General features: G+C 35.8%; 1 protein-coding gene across 3 annotated transcripts; it reads right to left on the bottom strand.

The window, feature by feature from the left end:
* Positions 1-3,866: 3,866 nt before the first annotated feature.
* Positions 3,867-20,729, bottom strand: LOC127097571 (protein HUA2-LIKE 2). 3 transcript variants are annotated; one of them, XM_051036064.1, is made up of 12 exons: positions 20,249-20,729; positions 19,094-19,170; positions 8,805-10,991; positions 7,974-8,427; positions 6,489-6,597; positions 6,263-6,375; positions 5,969-6,153; positions 5,367-5,862; positions 4,770-5,214; positions 4,472-4,639; positions 4,312-4,360; positions 3,867-4,229 (listed from the first exon to the last, which is right to left on the bottom strand). In XM_051036064.1, the coding sequence occupies exons 1-11, from the start codon at positions 20,369-20,371 to the stop codon at positions 4,335-4,337; spliced, it is 4,383 nt and encodes a 1,460-aa protein (XP_050892021.1). In that variant the 5' UTR covers positions 20,372-20,729; the 3' UTR covers positions 3,867-4,229; positions 4,312-4,334. The 3 variants fall into 3 exon arrangements, with proteins under 3 accessions (XP_050892021.1, XP_050892023.1, XP_050892022.1); XM_051036066.1 differs by lacking the exons at positions 19,094-19,170; positions 20,249-20,729 and adding an exon at positions 15,108-15,611; XM_051036065.1 differs by lacking the exons at positions 19,094-19,170; positions 20,249-20,729 and adding an exon at positions 11,117-12,491.
* Positions 20,730-21,432: the final 703 nt, after the last annotated feature.

The following is a 21,432-nucleotide window of genomic DNA, read 5'->3' as shown; positions in this document are numbered from 1 at the left end:
ATCCTTCTCTTATATAGTTCTTTCTATTTTGTGAGCAAAACTATCCTCTCATTTTGGAGGAACCAGAAATGAAGGCAAATTTTTGAAAGGGAAGAAAAATGATTATGATGTGAATAGAAGTTGTTTGAAAAATAAGGAAAATGGATATGGCATGAATATTAGGTGAAAATGGAAATGGCATGGATTTTAGTTGGATAGATGAGAGTTTTATCTCCTCTAATTTGGGAGAGATGACATATGGAGGGAAGATGTTGAAAGAGAAAAAAAAGATTATGATGCAAATAAAAGTTGTTGAAAAATAAAAAAAAAATGGAAATAGCTTGAATCTTAATTGAAAATGAAGATGATGCGGGTGTTAGTTGGAACTTCCGTATGTTTGGGCTCAGATAAAATGGGTGTGATAAATAGACATCAAACTAATTATTTTTTAGAAGAATTTGGTTTTTAATTTTTATTTCTTTTTTTGTTATTTTAAACATAATTTTGTATTTCAAGTTTTAGACTAATATGTTGAAGGATTCTATTAATTTTATATAAGAAAAGTATTGTGAATTGATGATGTAGATTCTTTATACAGTTGTGCATACTTTGGGTGTGGTTGCACTAGGGGTTGTAAAATTAACACTTCAGCGTCCAAGTCAGACAGTGAATAAAATGGGGTGAGTGAATTATGATTAGAATCGTACCTTATACTACACATGTGGTGACTTATATATGATGGATGATAATTAGGTTTATTTTGTATTGGGTCTTTTGCTAACCCAAAATAGTTGCACTCGCTTTCCGTGGCGTGGCATACGGGAAGCCTTTCAAGAAACTAGAAAAGACTTTTTATGATAGGGTATCACGCAGAGAAATGGAAGATATCTGAGGAACATATGCATTAAATTATAATTTCATCATTGAGACACTTCACATGATTTCCTTACTCTTGGTCCTAGGTTCATAAGTTAGGGCGTTGCACTTTTCCATTATGTGCTCGAATGCACTCAAGTGTCTTTGTTTTGTTAAGGCGAGATTTGACTTGTTTTTCATCTTCCCATTTTCTTTCATTTTAAATCATTTATTTATCTATCTTGCTCTATTATATAAAAAATATTTTGGTCTTTCAATTTATTGTTTATCCTTCTTGCAACTGAGACTTGCTTTCTTCTCACAAACTCTTTCTTTCTTCCCTGGACTACAGTGACCTCTAAGTTCTGCGTTTTTTGATTCACCATCATCTTCGAAATTCGCTTGCCTTTTAAATTATTAAAAAATGAAGAAGAAAATGAAAATAAGGCGGCAAGCCTGCGCCCGTCAACCCGACACCTCGGTGGGGCGGACTAGATTTATATGCCCATTTTTATTTGAGGGGTTTGCCCGTCCCACACCTTTTTTTACGGGTTTAAGGTAGGACGGAACAGGAACCCCGTTTTGCCACCCCTAACACCCGTTTTGCCACCCCTAACATTGTAACTTATTTTGTGTGCATATATACATATTAGTATAATTAAAACTATTATTATTATTATTTTTGTTATGTGACATTACTTCAAGTTGGTTTTGTAAATATGTATCATTTCCAACTTGAATAGAAGAGTGTTGAATAGTTGAAGAAGCAAATGTTTTGTAAGAAAATCTCAAATAACTTTATGGGGTTGGGTTGTAATTTCTCTCTCACAATGTGGTTGTCAATTTCTTGATGTTTCAGCAATGTGGATGAAACTAAGGGTATCATAATAAATAATTAGTAATTTGGTGCGTTTAATTTAAAGTTCTTGAAACAAGTATAATAGAGTGATTCAACGATCTTTGTATGATTGAAACATGGAGGAGACGCGATATATCCTCAAATGTAATACTCATCTTACCAATGAAAAGATGAAATGATGATGTCTTTGTGTGTCATCTCTCAACAAATACAGACAAAAGACCATGGTCAATATAACCATATATTGTCCTACACAATATTTTCTAAAATCAAAGTTCATCTGGCTTTGGATAGCTTTGTTATCTCCTAGCATAATTTATACACTTCAATATATCACGGTTCTGCAAAAATAAATACATCAACGCCATACAATATAATTTGTATGAAACTGATGTTTAAAAAAGTAAATATTTATGCTACCTCTCTTTCTCACACATGTCTAGTAATATAATGTGCATAAAGAGGAAATAAAAACATATTATTTAAGCCTATAGGATAACCACTTGATGCAGAAATAGAAGGTTCGGCTACAGGATGTGAATGATTCGCATGTACAACGACGGCATTAGGGGCATGAACAGGAGCAGAGGTGTTTTGTCATTAACCAGAGAAACATGCCCATGGGAAGACAATCTCTTAATATACTGAGATGATTCTCCATCAACTCATAATGTTTTGACTCTCTTTATACGCATTAAAGCTTGTTGAGACACCCAACCATGTATGTATCTTAGTTGTTTGTCAACCATATTTTTATTAGCAAACACAATTAAAAAAAGAATGATAAAAAGAATAACAAACATATAATTCATATTTTGTTTTCCGTATTAGGGTTTAGATTTTAAAATCTGAATTTTTAAAATTGTGTGGATTTTAAAATCTGAATTATCTCGCATCAGGAGAAACCGCAACACACACCCTACAATCCAAATGCAAAAGGATTCAAACAAATGATGTAACCAAATGTGACTTAACTCGTTTCTATTGAATGTAACTTAATGGAGTTTAACTGAAATCATTTATAAAATTGTATTGCGTGCATCAAAAGCAGAAAAAACAAGAATGAAAAAATTATCAAATATGAGAGATAAAAACTTGCTTGAATAAAAAAGAGTAAAAGTTGATGAAGATGCTTGATTTGAATGAGCAGAGTACATATTGCGAGAGAAGCTTGAAAAAAAATGTGAAAATTGAATTTGTACGAGATTTGTTTGTGTTCTTGAGAGAATTTTTTTCAAATGTAATAAAATGGATTAAAAAAAATAAGATCCCATAACTAATATTTATATGATAATTATATGTAGTTATATTTATATGATAATTTTATGTTGATAAATATTTTTTAAATAAATTGGATCAACAATTACGCAATCCAACCAATGATGTATCTGTCTTCCCATTAATCTAGTGTCTTGATCAGATTGACCATCTTTCTAATTTAAAACGTTGCATGATGCAAAGAAACAACCTACACATCAAACTCCATAGTGCCAATAATTCTCATCTCTTCTAGTAACTTTTGACAACTCTGAATATATCTGTATTTTTTTTGCTTACGCCCACACACAAAAAGAACTTTGAACACTCATCTTCGTTAACAACTTGGCCCAACTCTGGTTCTAAAAGCCAAGTGCCTCAAAATTTCAATTGGTACATGTAATATTGCTGATATTTAAAAAAGAGATTTCTTAATGTACCCTAAGACAACATAAAACTACTTAAATACCCCTAATTTTTAAAGATGTATCCGCAAAATTTAAGGGAATTCAAATATTTTCAGGTGGTTCCTAAGTAATTTAATAAATCCCCTTAAAAATTACATGTATAAGAGTACTAGTTTTGAAGACTTGAAGAGAAGTATTTTTAGCTCCAAACACCAAAGTATAGTTGGCTAAAAAATCAAATGGCTAGAGAATGAAGGGCACGCCGTTTATTTCTTCCTACTATGTTTTCTAAGGCTGGCCCTGAGTACACACAAAGGTAGTGATGCACACAATGGAATAGTTTCTTTTCGATCAAAAGTTCAAGTTTGACAAGCATGCCAAACCACTATACTTGTGTAAGAACAGCAGAAGAACTGGCAACCACCTAACAGGCCATGGGCTGGCTTGTGTTGGCACTTGGCATATCAAATATATCAAAGTAAAACATGGAATGAGAGAATACAGTTGAGTTGGCAGAGAAGTTTTCCTCTATTAAGAACAATTCCAGGAAATATTCACTGAAATTTATATATATACTGATCTAAATTCTGTACGGGATATCATAAAATAAATTATAAAAACTTTGCAGGGAAAAATTTTGACACCACCTAAGTTAAAGTTACACCTCTCCCACAACTCTACAATGACTCTTCCTGCCCTGCATTTTGCAAAACAGGCTTAAATACATATGTACAACAAATCTAGTGATACATTCACATGTCATGTGCAGATTATGTTGAATCCTCCTTCAAGGAGTCCTGCATGTACAGAATGATGGACCATAAACCCCTCCTAAACAAAGCCAGAGTTCGGGTTGAAAAAGACAGTTATACCTAGTAATCAAGGAGGGAAACATGAGTACCACAAACCCTATTGTTAGTTGAAGGACAACTCAACAGTTAATCGGAAGCATACCAGACTTGGATCCTTGGTTACTATCACCTAGGCCGCCAAAAGTTTGGACCTGACATGCAAACATAATTTTTCAGTAATCTCCAAAGTCAAAGGGTCCAAAAAGATCATCTAATAAAGAATCATCATAGTAGAGGAAAAATAGTGGTAAGGGGGGATGGACCTCTGTTTGTAACTGGAATTGAATCTTCAAAGGGTGGTCTAAATGGCATGGTGTTCCTGTGATTCATTGACCGAGGAGGAAATCTCCACCCATGACCTGGTACTCTAGGTGGTTCACATGGATGACACCCATATGGGGAAGGCATATCTTCGTCCGGATATCTAGGACCTACACAATAAAAAATACTATTTCAATATACACATCAACAAAAAAGAAAAACCATTGCATGGTCAATCAACATGAATATTCGCTACAACGAAAACCATCAAAATACGTATATCTATTGTCCTAATCTTACCAGAATAAGTTGGGGGTACATCCCATCTCTCTCGGTAATCATATGGAGGCGGTTTTAATCTTTCATGATTATTATTATAGAAGTGCTCTCTCTCCAAGTTCTCCGCAAAGTGTTGCCTGTTGGAGTAAGGAGGTGGTGGTGGTGGTGGTGGTGGAACCTCCCTTTGATGTCTCACATGATGTTCCCCGTGAACAAAAGAAAATTGATTTGACGGCACATGACATGGTGGCCTTATAGAATATCCTCTATTATTCATAGCAACACCATCAGAATGTTGATAATTTACTGGTGGTACAGGGAAACTGTTGAAAGAGCAAGTAGACTCTGGCATGTGCACTTCTCTATATTCTGAGCCATGATAGTGTACTGCATCACTACTAGGATGGTTACTCCTTGGTGCAGCCGATGGCTGAGCCATGGGGTGAAGTGGGTTGTCTTTTACACACTACAAAAGAACAGAGTAGAAAGGACACCATTAGTTATTACTTCTTGGTGCCACTGATTATTGTATGAGCTCTCGAGTTAAATACAGTACAATATGGATCAGAAGTAGATGAAACAAGGTGTGAAATATTAAGAGAAAGTTGTGAAACATACCTGTGATTCTGCATGACCTCTTGAATTAAATACAGCACTACATGGATCAGAGGTAGATGCAACAAGGTGTGGCATAGGAAGGGGTGGTGGGGGAGGAGGTGGTGGGGGTGGGGGTGGTGGAGGTGGTGGGGGTGGGGGTGGAGGGGCTGATGGTGGAAGTGGGGAAGATTGAGGCACAAGCTGAGGTAGAGGGGCAGCAGACAGGGAGATATTCTTCTCAAACTGTGAGGTATTTCCTCTTTCAACATTGCAAAATGAATTCATTTCAACATCATGAGTGGGAGCAACATCTTCCATTTCAAGTTCACCATCAACATCTTCTAAGATATGCCTGTGTTTATCAATTGTAGAAGTCATTTCATGTACTTCAGAAATATGCTCAGGTGTGACAGCCTCAAAATTCCCTCCATCGGAATCACTCTCTTCATTGTCATCTTCATCTTCGTCTTTGAGCATTCGGGGCATGCAAAATCCAGGTAGCTGCAAACTTGAGTTGCTACAAGATCAAATGAATGTTTAAGTACACTATCCTGATCACCAAAAAAAAACTGCCAGCAGTGTATGCATATTAATAGAAAAAAACTCTACAAACAAAATCAAACCTTCCATATTCGTCAACATGCATACCCTCCATTTCTCTTATAGGGTCATCCATAGCCCTCTCTGTTTTTAATGATCGTCGTGAAAAGACACCTGCAGAAATTGAACTATACAAATCCAATTCCCGGATATGGTGGCGAACCATGGGTTCTGGTAGGATTTTTCTCTCCAACCACAGCCTTAAAACCTATACAAAGTTAAAAGATAATATTAACAAAGAATGATAATAAAACATAGCAACAAATAAAAGCATAGAGTTCTAACTCTATACTTAAAATGAACCTTAATTAACTTGCCTTAAGACATTGCCTACGGTTCTCTTGTGCAGCATTTCCAGGAGGAACAGCAGCGGATAATAGTCGAGGGAGGACTGCTTGGATAGCGGAGGAATAAACTAAACAAACATCACCTGGAAAAATCAGACATCTTAAATATCAATTATTTATTAACTGTTGGCTTCAATGTATTCTTTCTTCTCTTTTGGTCAACAAGACTCGGGCAGTAAAGCAATAAACAAGTTACCTTTTAAACCTCTAGAAAACTGTGCAATAGAGTCAACAAGAAAAAACAAATCTACCCTCCGATGCAGACTTGATTCATTTTCAAGATTGTGGGCAAGAATTTCCATGACCTGTAACACAGCCCAACATCTCAAAATATGCATATGGTATCAATAAAAGACATGGAAAATTTTATAAAATAAACAATTTTGCAAAGAAAATAACAGAAATGCCTATTCAATGACTTTAACTCCCATTGATGCCCAGACGCCAAAAGAATAATAACAGAACATACAACAATCAAGCCTTATCACACTAAGTGGGGGTCTGTCACATCGATCAAATACTGCCACAATGTTCTATTCAGGACCATGTTTCTATCTAATTCGTTAATCTCGAGATCTTTCTTAATAACTTCTCTTATAGTTTTTTAGGTCTTCCTCTACATCTGTTTGACTCCTCTCCATCTGATCTACTTTCCTTACCGCAGAATCTACCGGTCTTCCCTCTACATGCTCAAACCACCTAAGTCTATTTTTCACCATTTTTTCTACTATATGTGTTACCTCAACACTCTTTAATGTTGTTATTTCTAATCTTATCCTGTCTAGTCTTGCCACACAATCAAAAAGAGTACATACATGCTCCATATTCTAAGTTACACTTTGACAAGCAAACTCAATAAACTCAATAAACTCTAATGAGGTTAGAACCCAAGCTTTCTGATAGACCTCTTAATAGTATTAATATTATATTATATTATATTATATTATATTAGGCTTCAAGTATTACGTTATTAGGTAACAGCCAGCAAGAGATCCAATGATAATATTGTAGAAAACTAACTATAATTAATTAATTAATTAAATAAATAAATTCAATGCAAGCTTGTATTTTATGATTGGGGAGGTACAAAAATGAAAAAACAGTGATGACTCAAGGCAACCCATTAAGCAATTGAATAAACAGTCTTCAAGAGACCTTCCCTCCAATTTATTGGTCTTGAAAAATCAAAATGATCCTCCCATAGAATCCATACCTAACTCATTGTCAATATTAAACTCAAGTATTAACAGTCCAACATTGGGATGCAGAAACAATTCCTAATCGCACCATTCACCTTGAGATCATTTTTAGAAGAGGTTAAAAATCAATTCATATTTAAGAACAAGGGCACATGAGACAACTGAATTATACCATGCTTTTTGTAACAATATCCCCTCTCTTCCCCCTCAAAGTGGAAACGCAACAGAACAAGAGGAATGTGACTATAAATGCAGACCATATAATCTTTGACTTGTTTCTTATAAAACGCACATGGAAGATTCAGATTGGATGGGGCTCAATGGTCACAAAAACTTCCAAAAAAAATCATAAATAGACGAATTACAAGGATAAAAGTAGAGCTAATCTAAATCAACAAGTATTCACAATTCAGATTCAACAACAGAACATTTTCAGATTAGAGGTGAGGGAATTTTTTAAAAGAAAGAGAAATTTGTATTACCTTAGCTGCAATGCCAAACTTTGCACAGTCAATAGCTATACGTGTTGCTCGGCCAATACTTTCCTTTGTCCTTTTCAATGTCCCAAGCATTGCTTCAAAATAAAGCAGAGCAGCCCGACCCGCTTCAGTTGACTTGCCCATTGATCTTGATTGTTGAGTTGCCTCAGATCCATACTTATTTTCATCAACGGGACCAGAAAAAGTTTGTTTCTGGTGTAAATGTACACCAGGACTACAACTTCCATTGTGAAGCATATTACTACTGTCTGATGTGGATACATTGCAAATTGACGTGTTTGGAGGTGATCCTTGTGGAAGGCAGTCTCCCCCATCTGTCAGGGATGTACTTGACCGAATGCCCGAAATAACCTTTTGACCCAGACAGTCAGATGTTGAAACAGAATTCAAATCCTCCTCTGGTCCTTTACACTTTACCTCTTTTATGACCTCACTCCTGAAATTGAGGAACAGTCACAGGACTATTCTAGAAATAAAAGAAATGGAGCACAAATAACTTTTACTCAATAATTGGTCTCATTTAATATTTAGCTAAAACTGTAACACGAATAAAAGATATCAAGTCACTCCATAGGATTCCATCATAACAAACTTTCAATATGATCTAAATACAAAAATGGATATGATCTAAATGAGGAAAGCAAAAGTCTACCAAGGTAAATTCTATAACAAAATATCATAACAGACAAGAGAGAGATAAACAAAAAAAAGTAATTTAAGACTATAAAGATTGTTCTTTTACTAATTTTTGCTGTGAAGATTTGTATCAAAAAGATTAGGCCAAGAACTATAGAAAACCACAACTAAGCTTACATGTCATTTGCTCTGTCAACATCCACAACTACTGGCGTCAGACACTTCATATCCTCAGAAATAGCAACCTCATTCCGAGGCAGAGCAATATTATTTTGAGGGGAAATAACTTCTTTCTTAATCACATCTGCCACGGAAAGATGGCTTATTCCATTGTGCTCTGATGCATCAGATGTTGTATTTGAATGATTCGATGTTATAATATTGTCTTCACTAATTGGTGGTAATGACAGGTCAGGTGAATCTTGATTGCTTTCAACTTCATAACATTTTGAATCAAAATTTGGAGAAATTTCCCTATGAACCTGAATTTCCGAATCCGCGTTAGTAGCATGACAAACCACAAAATCACCGAGTTCTTCAACTTTATCTGCAGCACCTGCGAGAACATCTGTGCCAGTTTTTTGTGGTTGGAACCTGGTTGACAGCTTATCCACTTGATTTGAATTAGCTGGCAAACTATGCACAATGATATGAGAAGAATCACCATCACAGGCATTGAACTTTTGCAGCTCTAAACTACCACCTTCATGATCATTAATAGTCATATTTTGGCTTGTCTTGATAGCAGATATACAGCATGTGCCAATTGATGTCATTCTGGAGGCTGATGATTCTATGCGAGCTTGACCTTCTTCCGCAGCATTAGCTGACATGGCTTCTAAAGCTCGATGAAGACGTTTAGATGGAGGTAAAGCAGCTTCACAATCCACAGAGCAGAATGTTTGATCTCTCTTATTATTACAAATCTGATTTTCAAAACATGGTGCAAAATTCTTTGAAGGAGAAAAACTTTCCACAGTTCCAATCAGGACGGATGAGCCTGCATCAAGAGAGCTTCCATTTTCACGATTGGAGGAATCTATCATCTGGGATGGTGGGCTAATACCTTCCTTAAAGCTTTTCCCTGGAGCATTGGTTCCATTTTCACAATTTGAGGAATCTATCATCTGGGATGGTGGGCTAAAATCTTCCTTACAGCTTTTCCCTGGAGCATTGCTTCCATTTTCGGGATTTGAGGAATCTATCATCTGGGAAGGCAGGCTAATATCTTCCTTATAGCTTTTCACTGGAGCATGTAGAATGCTATTGAGTTCTCCCTCTGTGGAAGATGATTTACCCATTCTGACTCTTGCTCGTTTCACAAGGGGCAAGTGTTCATCTCCATCTTGCTCAAAGCATCTTTCTTCAGAATTTCCGCAAATATTCTGGGAACTTTGACTGGAATTCCGCAAACCAAGTTCCTCCCCAAGTCTAACGGTTGGCTTAGAAGACTCAATGGTTGGCTTGGTAGAATCATTGGTTGCCCTCTTCCTATTGTGGTTTCTTTTCTTCTTATTGACCACACCCTTTATTTTAAGATCAAGGCCTTTGTTCAGCTCATCTTCTTCAGGGCATTCAATAGTTTCCGTGTGTTTAAAATTTGAATCCATTGCACTATCCTCATTCAGGCTAAATTCATCAGAATCAATTGTAAGAATTTCAGAGCTGTTGCCTTTGTCCTCCATGTTATCATTCAAGACCAAAGCAGATGAATCAAAATCATTACAGCCAGCAAGATCAGGCGACTTCCTAAGACGTTTATTCCTTCGTACAGATGCACCCTGAGCGGCATTGGTTAATTGGCTGACAGAATTTTTTCCACCATCATTACAGGGAAACATAATGGTTTGGACCCGCGATGAGCTTCTTCTATTCCTTCGAACTGGCATATGTCTATCTGTTATGAAGCCCTGTGGGCACAAGTCGCCAGCAGATTTCTTTCGAGAAGAGTAAGTAATGGGCTTAGGCGATTGTATAGAAGCAAAATTATCAGTAAGCTCCTTCTTTGATGCCTCCTTATCATGACATTCATCTTTCAACACAGCAGCTGAGTCATCTTTAGCTGGACACAACTCATGTCTGTCGATAGCAGAATTTGAAGATTTCATGGGTAAAGTGGGTGATAAGTCAGGAGCATCTTTCTGATCCTTGTCGTATGAGTTGAATGGATTTAAAATATTTGCATCAGCAACATTGCCGCCACAATTAGCTTCACCAAGTTGTCTCTCTTTTTTTAATTTTTCATAGCTATCAACAATCTCCTTAACAGCGCGAACAAAGTCAGCACCCTTTCCTTGACGTTTCACAAGAGACTGTTTTTTCTCCTCAGTAAATGCTTCAACATCAGCAGGATTGCAGAAAGCACTGCACACACACAAAAAAGTAAGTTATGTGCAAGGGAGAAACTAGATGATAAAGAGAGAACAAGGATTAAAATAAGTTCACTATTACTTTTATCAGGAAAAAAATGCTTTCAGTACTCAAATTACCTAGAAGTCTACATTGAAACAGAGTAACAATGGCCACTTTTTCAACCAGATAACCAATGAAGAAATAGACTTTCAAACTTCACGTTCTGATACTATCTTTTTACCCTATAAGGTTGGTTTAAATTACTTCATTCCCTCAAAAGAGCATTTATTCAAATTTATTCAAATCCAACTGTATTTATCATTGGAAAATGCTAATGATTGCTCTTGGGACATCGGTTAAGAAAACAAATAGCGAAATTGTGTAGCAAAATGGTGCATTCAACTTTTAAAAAGGTTTATATTGTTGTTTCCAATAAAAGCTTCCACTTTTGGCTTCTTTAACTAGTGCTCTTAGGATACTTGTTAGCATAACCTTTAATCATCGGATGGCCAAAAATAAGGAGCAATTCTCAAATACATAAATAAACAGCTAGTTTCAAAAACAAAATGTGCCTCAACAATCTTCCAACAATCTGTTCAAAACCTCAAGTTTGCATAACCAGATGTTCTTCAAGACTGGCCAATGCTATGTCACACAACCATTCTTCATAAACCTCAAGAAGTAATATTTGATACATTTAAAAGTTATGAATCATGTATAAGACCTACTGTGTTGAAATGGACTATTCTAAACCTAATGGGCCAAATACAAGTTACTATTACTAAAAATTATAAAAAATATATTGTTAATCTCCCCCTCATGCTGGTGAATGAATATCTACCGTTCTCAATTTGGAAACAATCCTTTTAAAGTTATTGTTGTTAGTCCCCTAAATTAGAAAATCTGCAAGGTTGCCTTGGAAAGAGATAGATGGACGACACTTTCTATTTTTCTTGGATTAAGTGTCTAGCAACTTCAATGTGTTTAGTTCTATTACACTGTATTGGATTTTGGACTATGCTAAAACAGATAAATTATCACAATAAAGTTCCATTGATTCATCTCACTTTATTCTCAAATCTACCAAGATGATCTTCAGTCATAGCCGTTTACATATATCATGTGTCATTGTCATCAACTCTGACACTGACACTGGATCTGGATGTTACACTTTGTTATTACTCTTTCAAGTCACAAGATTCCAACTAGGAATGTACAATATCATGTAGTTTTTATCCATAATTGACCATATATAGTTAGCATCAATATATGATTCAAGCCCGGCACTTCCATTACGTTCGAAGAAAATTAATCTACTTTGGGTTCCTTTCAAATATTGCAAGGCTAGGAGTGCAACTAGTAAATAAATCTTCTTTGGTTTGTGCATGAATCGGATGGCTAAGCTTTCCTTCTAGAGCAGCATCAAGTCTAATATGTGACAGGTATATAACTTTGTCGACTAACCTTTTAGACATTTCCTTATCAATTGCAACAGCTTCTGCATTCCCCAACTTTATATCGGATCAATTGATGTAGTTGAAGGAAGGCTTGCGTGCTGCCCTGTCAGCCTCTTGAGGAAGATCAGTTATTTATTTTTGTTGGAATATGAAAGTTCCTTTCTTAGAGTGGGTCACTGCAATTCTCAAAAAACACTAGAATTTTTCCAAGGCCTTAACCTCAAGATCCTTGACTGAGTATTGGCCTGGCCGTAGTTGCTCCTCTTCATCATTATATGATCATCTACATAAACTAAAAACATGGTCTCTTAAATTTTGTTTGAAGCCCAAACCACCATAACTTAGTGAAACTTTCAAACCATGCTAGTGATGATTGTCTTAGCCCAAATAATACAATGGCAATTTATATCCAGGGGCAATTCCATGTAAATCTCATCCTCACGTTCTCTAGCAAATTGTTACAAGCTCCAACCACATTAGTTGCATAGGATAATTTCACCTTGACAATTGTCCATTTTTGCAATTAGAGCAAATATCTCCAAGTAACCCACTACATAGGTTTGAGTGAATTCTTCGGCTACCAATTTTGCATTGTACCTTGCAATAGATCCATCATCCTTATGTTCTACCATGGGTTTGCACCTACTGGTTTCTTTCAATTTGGTAGAGGAACAAATTCTCACGCATTGATATTGTTCTTATCTCAGGCTTCCATTTCCTGCCAGACAATACCTCAGATAGAGACGTAGGTATCATGGTAGTGTTTTGGTTTGTGGGGAAAGCTTTATGTACAGGTGAGATTAGTTCAAAGCATAGATAGTAGGATAGGGGATAGAGTGGCTTAATGGTACATGTTCTAGTATCTTTCATAAGGACAGTTGGAAGATGTAGATCTCTAGTGCAACGGTGGAGCTGGATTTTGGTTCTTCTGTTTTACTAGGTTTGATTCTACCCCTTTTTGGATGGAAGAGTATCCTATAAATAAATATTTTAAGGCTCTGGAATCAAGATTCCATCTACCATCACTATGAACATGAACAAATGAAGTACACTTAAATATTCCGAGAATAAGATTACTAGAGGTCAACACATCAAGATAGAACGAAAACAAAATCTCCATAGGAGTTTTAGAGGCAAGTACACAAGGTGAACGACTTATGAGATAAGATTCAGCAAAAACCGATTTCCCCCAAAATTTCTTGGGAATCTTATTTTGGAATAACATAGCTCTAGTTTGATCTAACAAGTGCCAATTTATTCCCGCAACAGTCCTAATTTGTTGAGGGGGTTTGGCGAGAAAAGAAGTTGTCATCGAGTAGATTAGGGGGAAGATTATAGTTATTCAAGTAAAAAAGGTCATTCCATTCTCCAACACTTCCAATCGTCCTCTCCAAATTCTGGTAATAGATAACACAAGCATTGATATAAAAAAAATATTACATGATAGGTTTTTGGTGAGAAGCAAGGAAATTGGGATGGTGGACACTTGAAAATATGAAGGACATTTTGTAAAATTATAGATGTACTTATTTGGACATCTTCTTGACTTGTAGTTATGCGGGTACATCAAATGTGGGGTATTTCCTTGTTAGTAGGACAAGGTGAATAAGTAAAAGAAGTGTGTCGGTAAAGGTGGCATGAGGTCAATGGCTCTAGAACCTAATACCAATACTATCTAATGTCGCTATTTCCTTGTCACTAGGCAATGTGAATAAGTAGGAGAAGTGTGTGGGTAATGCCATGAAGTTAGTGACTTGAAATCCAGTCAAAACGGATTTTCCCCGTCAAACTCAGGGTTGGTTCAGGTGGATCCCCAGGGGTACGGGTTATGTTGTCATGCCTAGTTGGTGGAAACAAAAGTATGTACTTAATATATAAAAGTAGCTATTGGATTAATGGGTCAAATACAAATTACTACAATTAAATATAAAAATACATTACTTACAACAATAAATCTCCAACCTAAAATGCAGCAGTTGAAACCCTCATCCACCTCACTTATCAAAAATACATATACAATACAAGCAATAATATACTAGTACTGACTCAATATACAATCACAACTATAGAAGTATTAATTTTTGTCAGTTAGTTGATGGAATGATAAAATTTGAGATCACAATCTTTTCTCCCAAATACTTTTCTACCACTGTAAACAACGTTTACCCTTGAATTTTCATAACCATTTTCCCACCTATTGGGATTTCTAAGTTTCTGATAAACTATGCTATGCAATGATATATTCAGTTCCCGTAAATTTAATACAGTTCCTGCAAATGATTACATTTTGAAGACTCTCAAATCATGTAGCATTTCAACACCTAATAAAACTTCCCTTAATTGAGAAGGATGGCCTGATCTATTAAGTACCCATCATGAGTACATTTTGAAGAGTACTAAGGCTAAGATGGTCAAAACCTATGTTATGTTATCAATCTCGGATAGCTGTGGGACACGGCCATCCCCAAAAGTGGAATGGAACGAGAGCGGGGTGCGGAACGGGTGATATTTAGTCACGCGGACACTAATATAGTTAATACAACTAAACACAATTGTTAAAAACTAAAATAAATTAATCAAAATTCATGAAGTATTCATATTTAAAAATAAAAGCCACGAGTCTTTTAAACAAAACATATTTCAAAATGTCAATAAAATTCAATAAAATAACCTTGCTATCCTTAAAAATTTAAGGGTAATATCATATACAGCTGCGTGGCCGGAGCGACCAAGTCAGAGCGGCATCATTCTGAATCCAATCTCATTATCGCAGTCGTTCAAGCCGAGTCACCCATCTGTGTCGGAACAGCACGGCCATGCCGAGATAACAGCCGAGTTTGATAACATAGAGTAAAATATATTACGCCACGGAAAACAAAGGGAAAGTGTGTGGAGTTAGTGTTAGTGAAAGTTACATAAGGCATGGAGCATAAGGCATGGAACCAGGTTATCACTTTGCCAAAGGCAGTAAATATGATAATTGAAAAGGCACCAAATAGTTGTTGTTCATCTCGGATAGCGCTCTGTAGCACAGATCCCCTAAAATGATATAGTGGTATAATAGATCCCCTAAATCAGTGTACAAACAAAGTATACACAAATACTCGAATAAAATAAAATAAAAAATACACAACATTAAAGAGACCATGATATTATCATACTTAATAGTTAAAGAACCTTAAGTGTAGAGCAATAAAACTTAAACAAAGAAGAACATAACTAAATTAAAAGTAGGAAGAAGAACAAAACAATTGTTTGTGAGCAAGAAAACGACACAATTGTTTGTGAGCAAGAACATAACAGAGTGAAGAATAGAACCCTTAAAAGAGTTTGGATTGAAATTTATAATCTTAAAAATACAATGTTTATAAAAAAAGAATTTGAAGAATTTATTCCCAAAACCCTAATGGTGGATGTGATAGTGGTTTGGGACCACAATTAACGGCCGCAACAACTTCTATTGTTGACGGCGGCTCGCAAGCCAAAAGCGTTGAGCCGAACCCTACCACCGCCACACTATTGCGCTATAGCATACTATTGACAACATAACCAAATAACTCAGATGTCACATCAAAAGAAGTTAATAACACCACAGTGGAGCAAAGCATCCCATCAAAACCGATATCCCAGTATAGCAGAGTCTGTTGCAGACCCCACATTAAAAACTGAAAATAAACTCAAAAAACATTTATACTACCTTCGTCCCTAATTATAAGACACTCGTGAAATTTTTCTTTATCCCTTTTTATAAGACTCTCTTCAAATTTGAAAGTGCTTTAATTATTTATTTACTCATATACCTATAAATATATTACATTTTTTTCTGCAATATGCATTAAACACTCCTAAAAATAAACTTGTAAAATTTTACAAATAGTCAACAAACTTAATACTCCAACCAACTTTCTTAATTCTGGTGATTTACTCTAGGGGTCTTATATGCATCAAATACTGTTAACACAAACACGTAACATAATTCTCTCTCATGGATAAACTTGAATAGTTAGATCGTGTCTAAGGAATTATCAAGTGTGAAAGGAGAGTTTCTTTGGGTTAGCCTTGAGTGCAAGGTTATCATCTTCGTTGTAAACCTATTGTGTATTCACTTTTAATCTCTCAACACCAATTAAAAATCCTTCATTTGTTTGCAATATTTATTCATTTGAATATGTTTTTAACCACTACTCTAGGAATTCTATGTTGTTTAAAGAAAAGATCCTAGCTATGGTAGGATAACAACTCAGCATTGTTAGCTACATGCTAGTCTGAATCAGCATAGCATATAAAAATCATAAAAATGAAGTTCACAAAACTCGTAGAATTAGAAAAACAATAATAAATTAAGAAACCGTTTTTCAGTTTCTATTGAACAACTTATTAGTATTGGCATTATGTTATTAGGTTGTGTTTGAATTTCCGCCTTAATTGTGGTCCACCCCTAGTCGCCTTAATTGCGGCACTTTGGCTTGCCTTCATTGCAGCCACTAACACCTTCATTGCGTTGGGGTGGATTTAGTCTCACATGGCTAAGAGATATGGCTTGTGTTGTGTTTATAAGTGGGGGCATTCCTCACCTTACTAGCCGGTTTAATAAGGATGAGCTAGGTCAAACTCAAATATGGTATCGGAGCTTATCTTAGGTCCGCTGGTGGGTTTCCCACATTGTCTACGCTTCGGGCTCATTGAGGCCCAAACGTGAAGGGGGGTGTTGGAATTTCCGCCTTAATTGCAATTTGCCCCTAGTCGCCTTAGTTGCGGCACTTTGGATTGCCTTCATTGCAGCACCAAACACCTTCATTGTGTTGGCTTTGAAGGGGTGGATTTAGTCTCACATTGTTAAGAGATATGGTTTGTGTTGTGTTTATAAGTGGGGGCAATCCTCACCTTACAAGCCGGTTTAGTAAGGATGCGTTAGATCAAACTCTAATATGGTGTTATTATGATATTAGGCAACAATTATTATATTCGCCAGCAGTTACTATTAGGAAGTTATGGAATAAATAGGGAAATGGAAGGAAAAATAGGTTGGGATTTGGATTTTATTTTGGGACTGTATTGATTGGGAGAAACCAAGTTCTTGAATTTTTGAGACTCGAGACTCTCAAATTTCTTTGGAACCTGTTGTAATTTCATTTGTCTATGTAACATTTCAATTCTGTAACACTGTATGCAGGTATTTCGTCTGTAGGTATTCAATAAACTTCCGCTGTTATTCAGTATAGTATATATTCTTGATACTAGTTTCTCTTAGTTTCTTGCTCTTTTCTCTCTTGCATCAAATTCCAATATGGTAATCAGAGCTTGTGCAGCTTAGTTCCATGGCTCCAGATCCTCCTCTGTAATTTCCTCCTAAAAGGAGGAAAACATAGAGATTCCTCATGTCCTCCACCTGAAAATGAGCCAGCTTATTATCTAATGTTTCTGCCTTGCTTTGTGTCATCACTAGCGAACAGAGCTACAGAGAATGCTAGATTAAGTGAACATTCAAATTTGTTCTGGATTCTATTTGTGTTTGTTATATATCTAATGCTTCTTCCGCCTTGCTTTGTGTCATCACTGGCAAACTAAGCTCCAGTGAATGCTAGATTAAGTGAACATTCATAGTTGTTCTGGATTCTATTTGTGTTATGTTAGATATCTAATGCTTCTTCCGCCTTGCTTTGTGTCATCCCTGGCAAACTAAGCTCCAGTGAATGCTAGATTAAGTGAACTTTAGCATTTTGTTCTAGATTCTATTGTAGGTGTAATGTTAGTTGTTCTGATTGGATACAGCTCAACACTCATAAGTACTGAGTCTAACTAATTCATTGTACCCTATAAGTATGAGTTTGCTTAACTTGTAGAATTAGAATAACTAATAGACAGTTTTTCCATTTCTCTCCAGTAGTAGTATCATATTCAAAGAATCAATACTCAAAAGGATAATAGCAACATATTCTAATAATCAATACTCAAAAGGCATAGCTTAAAGACAAACTTGTATTAAATATTCAGCAACAGAGCATAAAGACAATCATTAATCTAAGGCAGAACTATTAAAAATAAGTCAGTAACAACAGTATGACATGGTTATAATAGGCAGAAGGATTAAGAATGAATGAGATAAGCTAAAATGAAGTTTAAAATAGTAAGATATTTATCATGCCCTACTAACATATTTAAATCTGGTCTAACTGTCCGACACAAACAACCAGAACAGACCTTAGTTAATAGCTGCTACTACTAAAAAATTTCAAAAAACATATCTGCCATGTAAACAAACATGATCCCCTTATGTAGCCTATGATGGCTCAAGATTATAATCTTGTATTATGCTGAGATAAAACAACAAACATCTGTTCTCAAATAATACAATTGTGCAAACTAAAAAGGAGAATCAGCATTTCATGTAAATACCATAAATTATAAGATGCAAATCAGCCTAGTGTGAAGCAAGCTCCTAGAAATAATGATAGTAAAGAAGAGAAAGCTTAATATCGAAACCAAACTGAATACCCATAAGCTATCATAATACAATTGATATCATATGATTCTTAAACTAAGCTACCTTTTGTCAAAACAAAATATTTTAGTTGCCTTGATTACAAAATTTGAGAATGGTATATTTTCATTACTGAGTTTTTATATTTCTAGATCAGTTGTTATAAGCATACTTACATCTGTTGGGTGCCAAAAAAGTAAACAACCACTTTCTTCCAATCAGTAGAGTAACCCCACTTCTCCGGCTCACTGACCTGCCAGAAGCAATGAACTTGAACTGTCAAATGAAGTGTCAACAAACCAAGAAAATAAAAAATACAAACACACTTATGGTGCGCCAAATTGGAGTTGAAGGATGAGAAGGAAAGATATTGAAATCAAAGATATAAAAACTACATTAGGAGTAAAACAATGTTTTTCCCACATTATTATGTTGTCTATGAGACAAGCATAGGATATATAGCAAATTAGCAATATTAAGCTTTTATCATAAAGGAAACTACTTCGATATTAACATAAACTCCCTTAAATACTAAAAGGGAGCTTAAGTTTAGGGGATTTCTTCATTTTAGATGTTCATCTGCCTCCTAAACCTTCAAAATTATTCATTTCTATGACAATTCCTCCATATCCTCCCATCGTGAGACTATTGGGTTGAAAACGGGAGCTCTTCCATTCTTGGAACTAGTAGCTTCCTTCAGATTCAAGACAAGGCTGCCCGGCAGAAAGGGGAAAATCATATGAGATGGCCTAAAAGTATTTATTTTTACCAAACATTGTGAGAAATATAAGTTTTAGTCCATCAATATCAATCGATTACATAAAAAACTAAGATTATTTACCTAGCAGTCTTCAGTTTAAGTATAACCTACCAAGCATAGAGTTATCTATTCATCTTTAATTTCCCAGGAGGAGTTGGATAGTAAGCAGTCCTCAGTTTAAGTATTACCTACCACGCATAGAGTTATCTATTCATCTTTAATTTCCCAGGAGGAGTTGGATAGTGATGGGAAACTCCAAGCAGGGGTCTCATCCTATTGTCACTAGTTTCTGTCTTATCCATAATGAATAAGAAGTTTCCTTCTCTAAATAAAACCCTCTTTGAATTTCAGTAATAATTTGGTATGATTAACAAGAAACCAAAAAAAAGTAAAAGTTAGGAATAAGAAATTGATGCTAAGACTAGGATCCACAAAAATAATGAATAATTACAGACAAATACTGAACCAGTATTTTTGAAGTCCACCAACATGCAGTACAGATGCAAGTGAAAAAATAGAGAAAGACATAAACTTTTAATTATTAAAAGCAAAAAATTAAAACAGCAGTTACCGTGGCAGGCCAAGCAGGGAACCCCTTGACTTTAGCAAGAACGAGATCGCCAACTTTCCATTTACGAGCGGCAGCGGCGGCGGCCGCTGCTTTGCTTCCTCCCTTTCTACGGCTAGGGGCCATCGGAGGAAGCCGGCGGCGCTATTGTCAGATGAGAGGGGGAAGTGATGTGAAGTGAATCGAATGCCGAAATCGGTTTATAATGGAACGAATTGGCACTGAGTTGAATTTGCCTATGGAATTTGCAGGCATTGAAACGAGATGATGGATCGGGGAGAAGAAAATTGGTGTGAGAGAGCGCGAAAGAGTGTGCCAACGAAAACCCTAATTGAGAGAGAGAGAGAGAGAGAGAGAGAGAGAGAGAGAGAGAGAGAGATTTTGTGTGACCACGCAGCGTAAGTGGTTTTCAGAGAGAGATGAGTTGTTAGGTAGAAGCTAGGGTGCGCAAGGAGCATGGGCTTCTGTTCTTTCTTGATATGGGCTAACGTGCGCTCAGTGCTGACAATGTTTCTTTCAATATTAAGACTACTTCGGTGCACGTGACTTGATGCTGGACTAAATTATGGGCCTCGTGCCTAATTTGAGGCTTTGATGGGCTCTGTTAGACTCAACGTGATATAGAGAGCATTGCTATATCACCCCAGATTTTAAGGAAACAGGATTCCCTGCTCTCAATGGATTTTGCAGTCATCCAGTTGGGACATTTTTTACTATCTAATTTTGATTTAATGGATCAAACGAATGAATGTTTAATATTTATCATATAATCAAAAATATTGAGATTAAGTTTAGATCATCAGCGTGAGTGTCTCAATTTATTAACTGTTGTCAATCATGATCCCATTTTAAAGGGATTTCTCTTATCATCCTATGAGATTATCACTCACCCTTAATTTTTATGAAATCCTAAAATGTCTTTCCCAATATCTAAAGATTGAAATTTGGACGCGTCTATTTAACAATAAAATGACTTCATTAGAGAGACACCTATATTCTTCCTAAAATTAATTTGGATATTAATCTCTAAATAAACCCATGGATGAGTGTGAATAACGAAATTTGAACTCAACCTTATATAGAGTATATATAAATGTCATTCAATTAAATCATATATATTTTTCATTCAATTAAAATATCATATATTAAGTCAAAGTTGTGGTAAGGATGTTTCCATCATACATCAT

Source organism: Lathyrus oleraceus, chromosome 6, assembly GCF_024323335.1.
Source record: "Lathyrus oleraceus cultivar Zhongwan6 chromosome 6, CAAS_Psat_ZW6_1.0, whole genome shotgun sequence".
Lineage (NCBI taxonomy): Eukaryota > Viridiplantae > Streptophyta > Magnoliopsida > Fabales > Fabaceae > Lathyrus > Lathyrus oleraceus.
The sequence above is the reverse complement of the archived record's forward strand: the minus strand, read 5'-3'. Positions and strand labels throughout refer to the sequence as shown.

Bases quoted from the DNA above. Each gene is read 5' to 3' on its own strand.
- LOC127097571 (XM_051036064.1), bottom strand. From the start codon at position 20,371: ATGGCCCCTAGCCGTAGAAAGGGAGGAAGCAAAGCAGCGGCCGCCGCC. The intron at 19,171-20,248 runs GTAACTGCTGTT...TGCTTCTGGCAG, and splicing joins TCCCTGCTTGGCCTGCCACG to GTCAGTGAGCCGGAGAAGTG. The intron at 6,598-7,973 runs GTAATACAAATT...GCTGTGTTACAG, and splicing joins AGTTTGGCATTGCAGCTAAG to GTCATGGAAATTCTTGCCCA.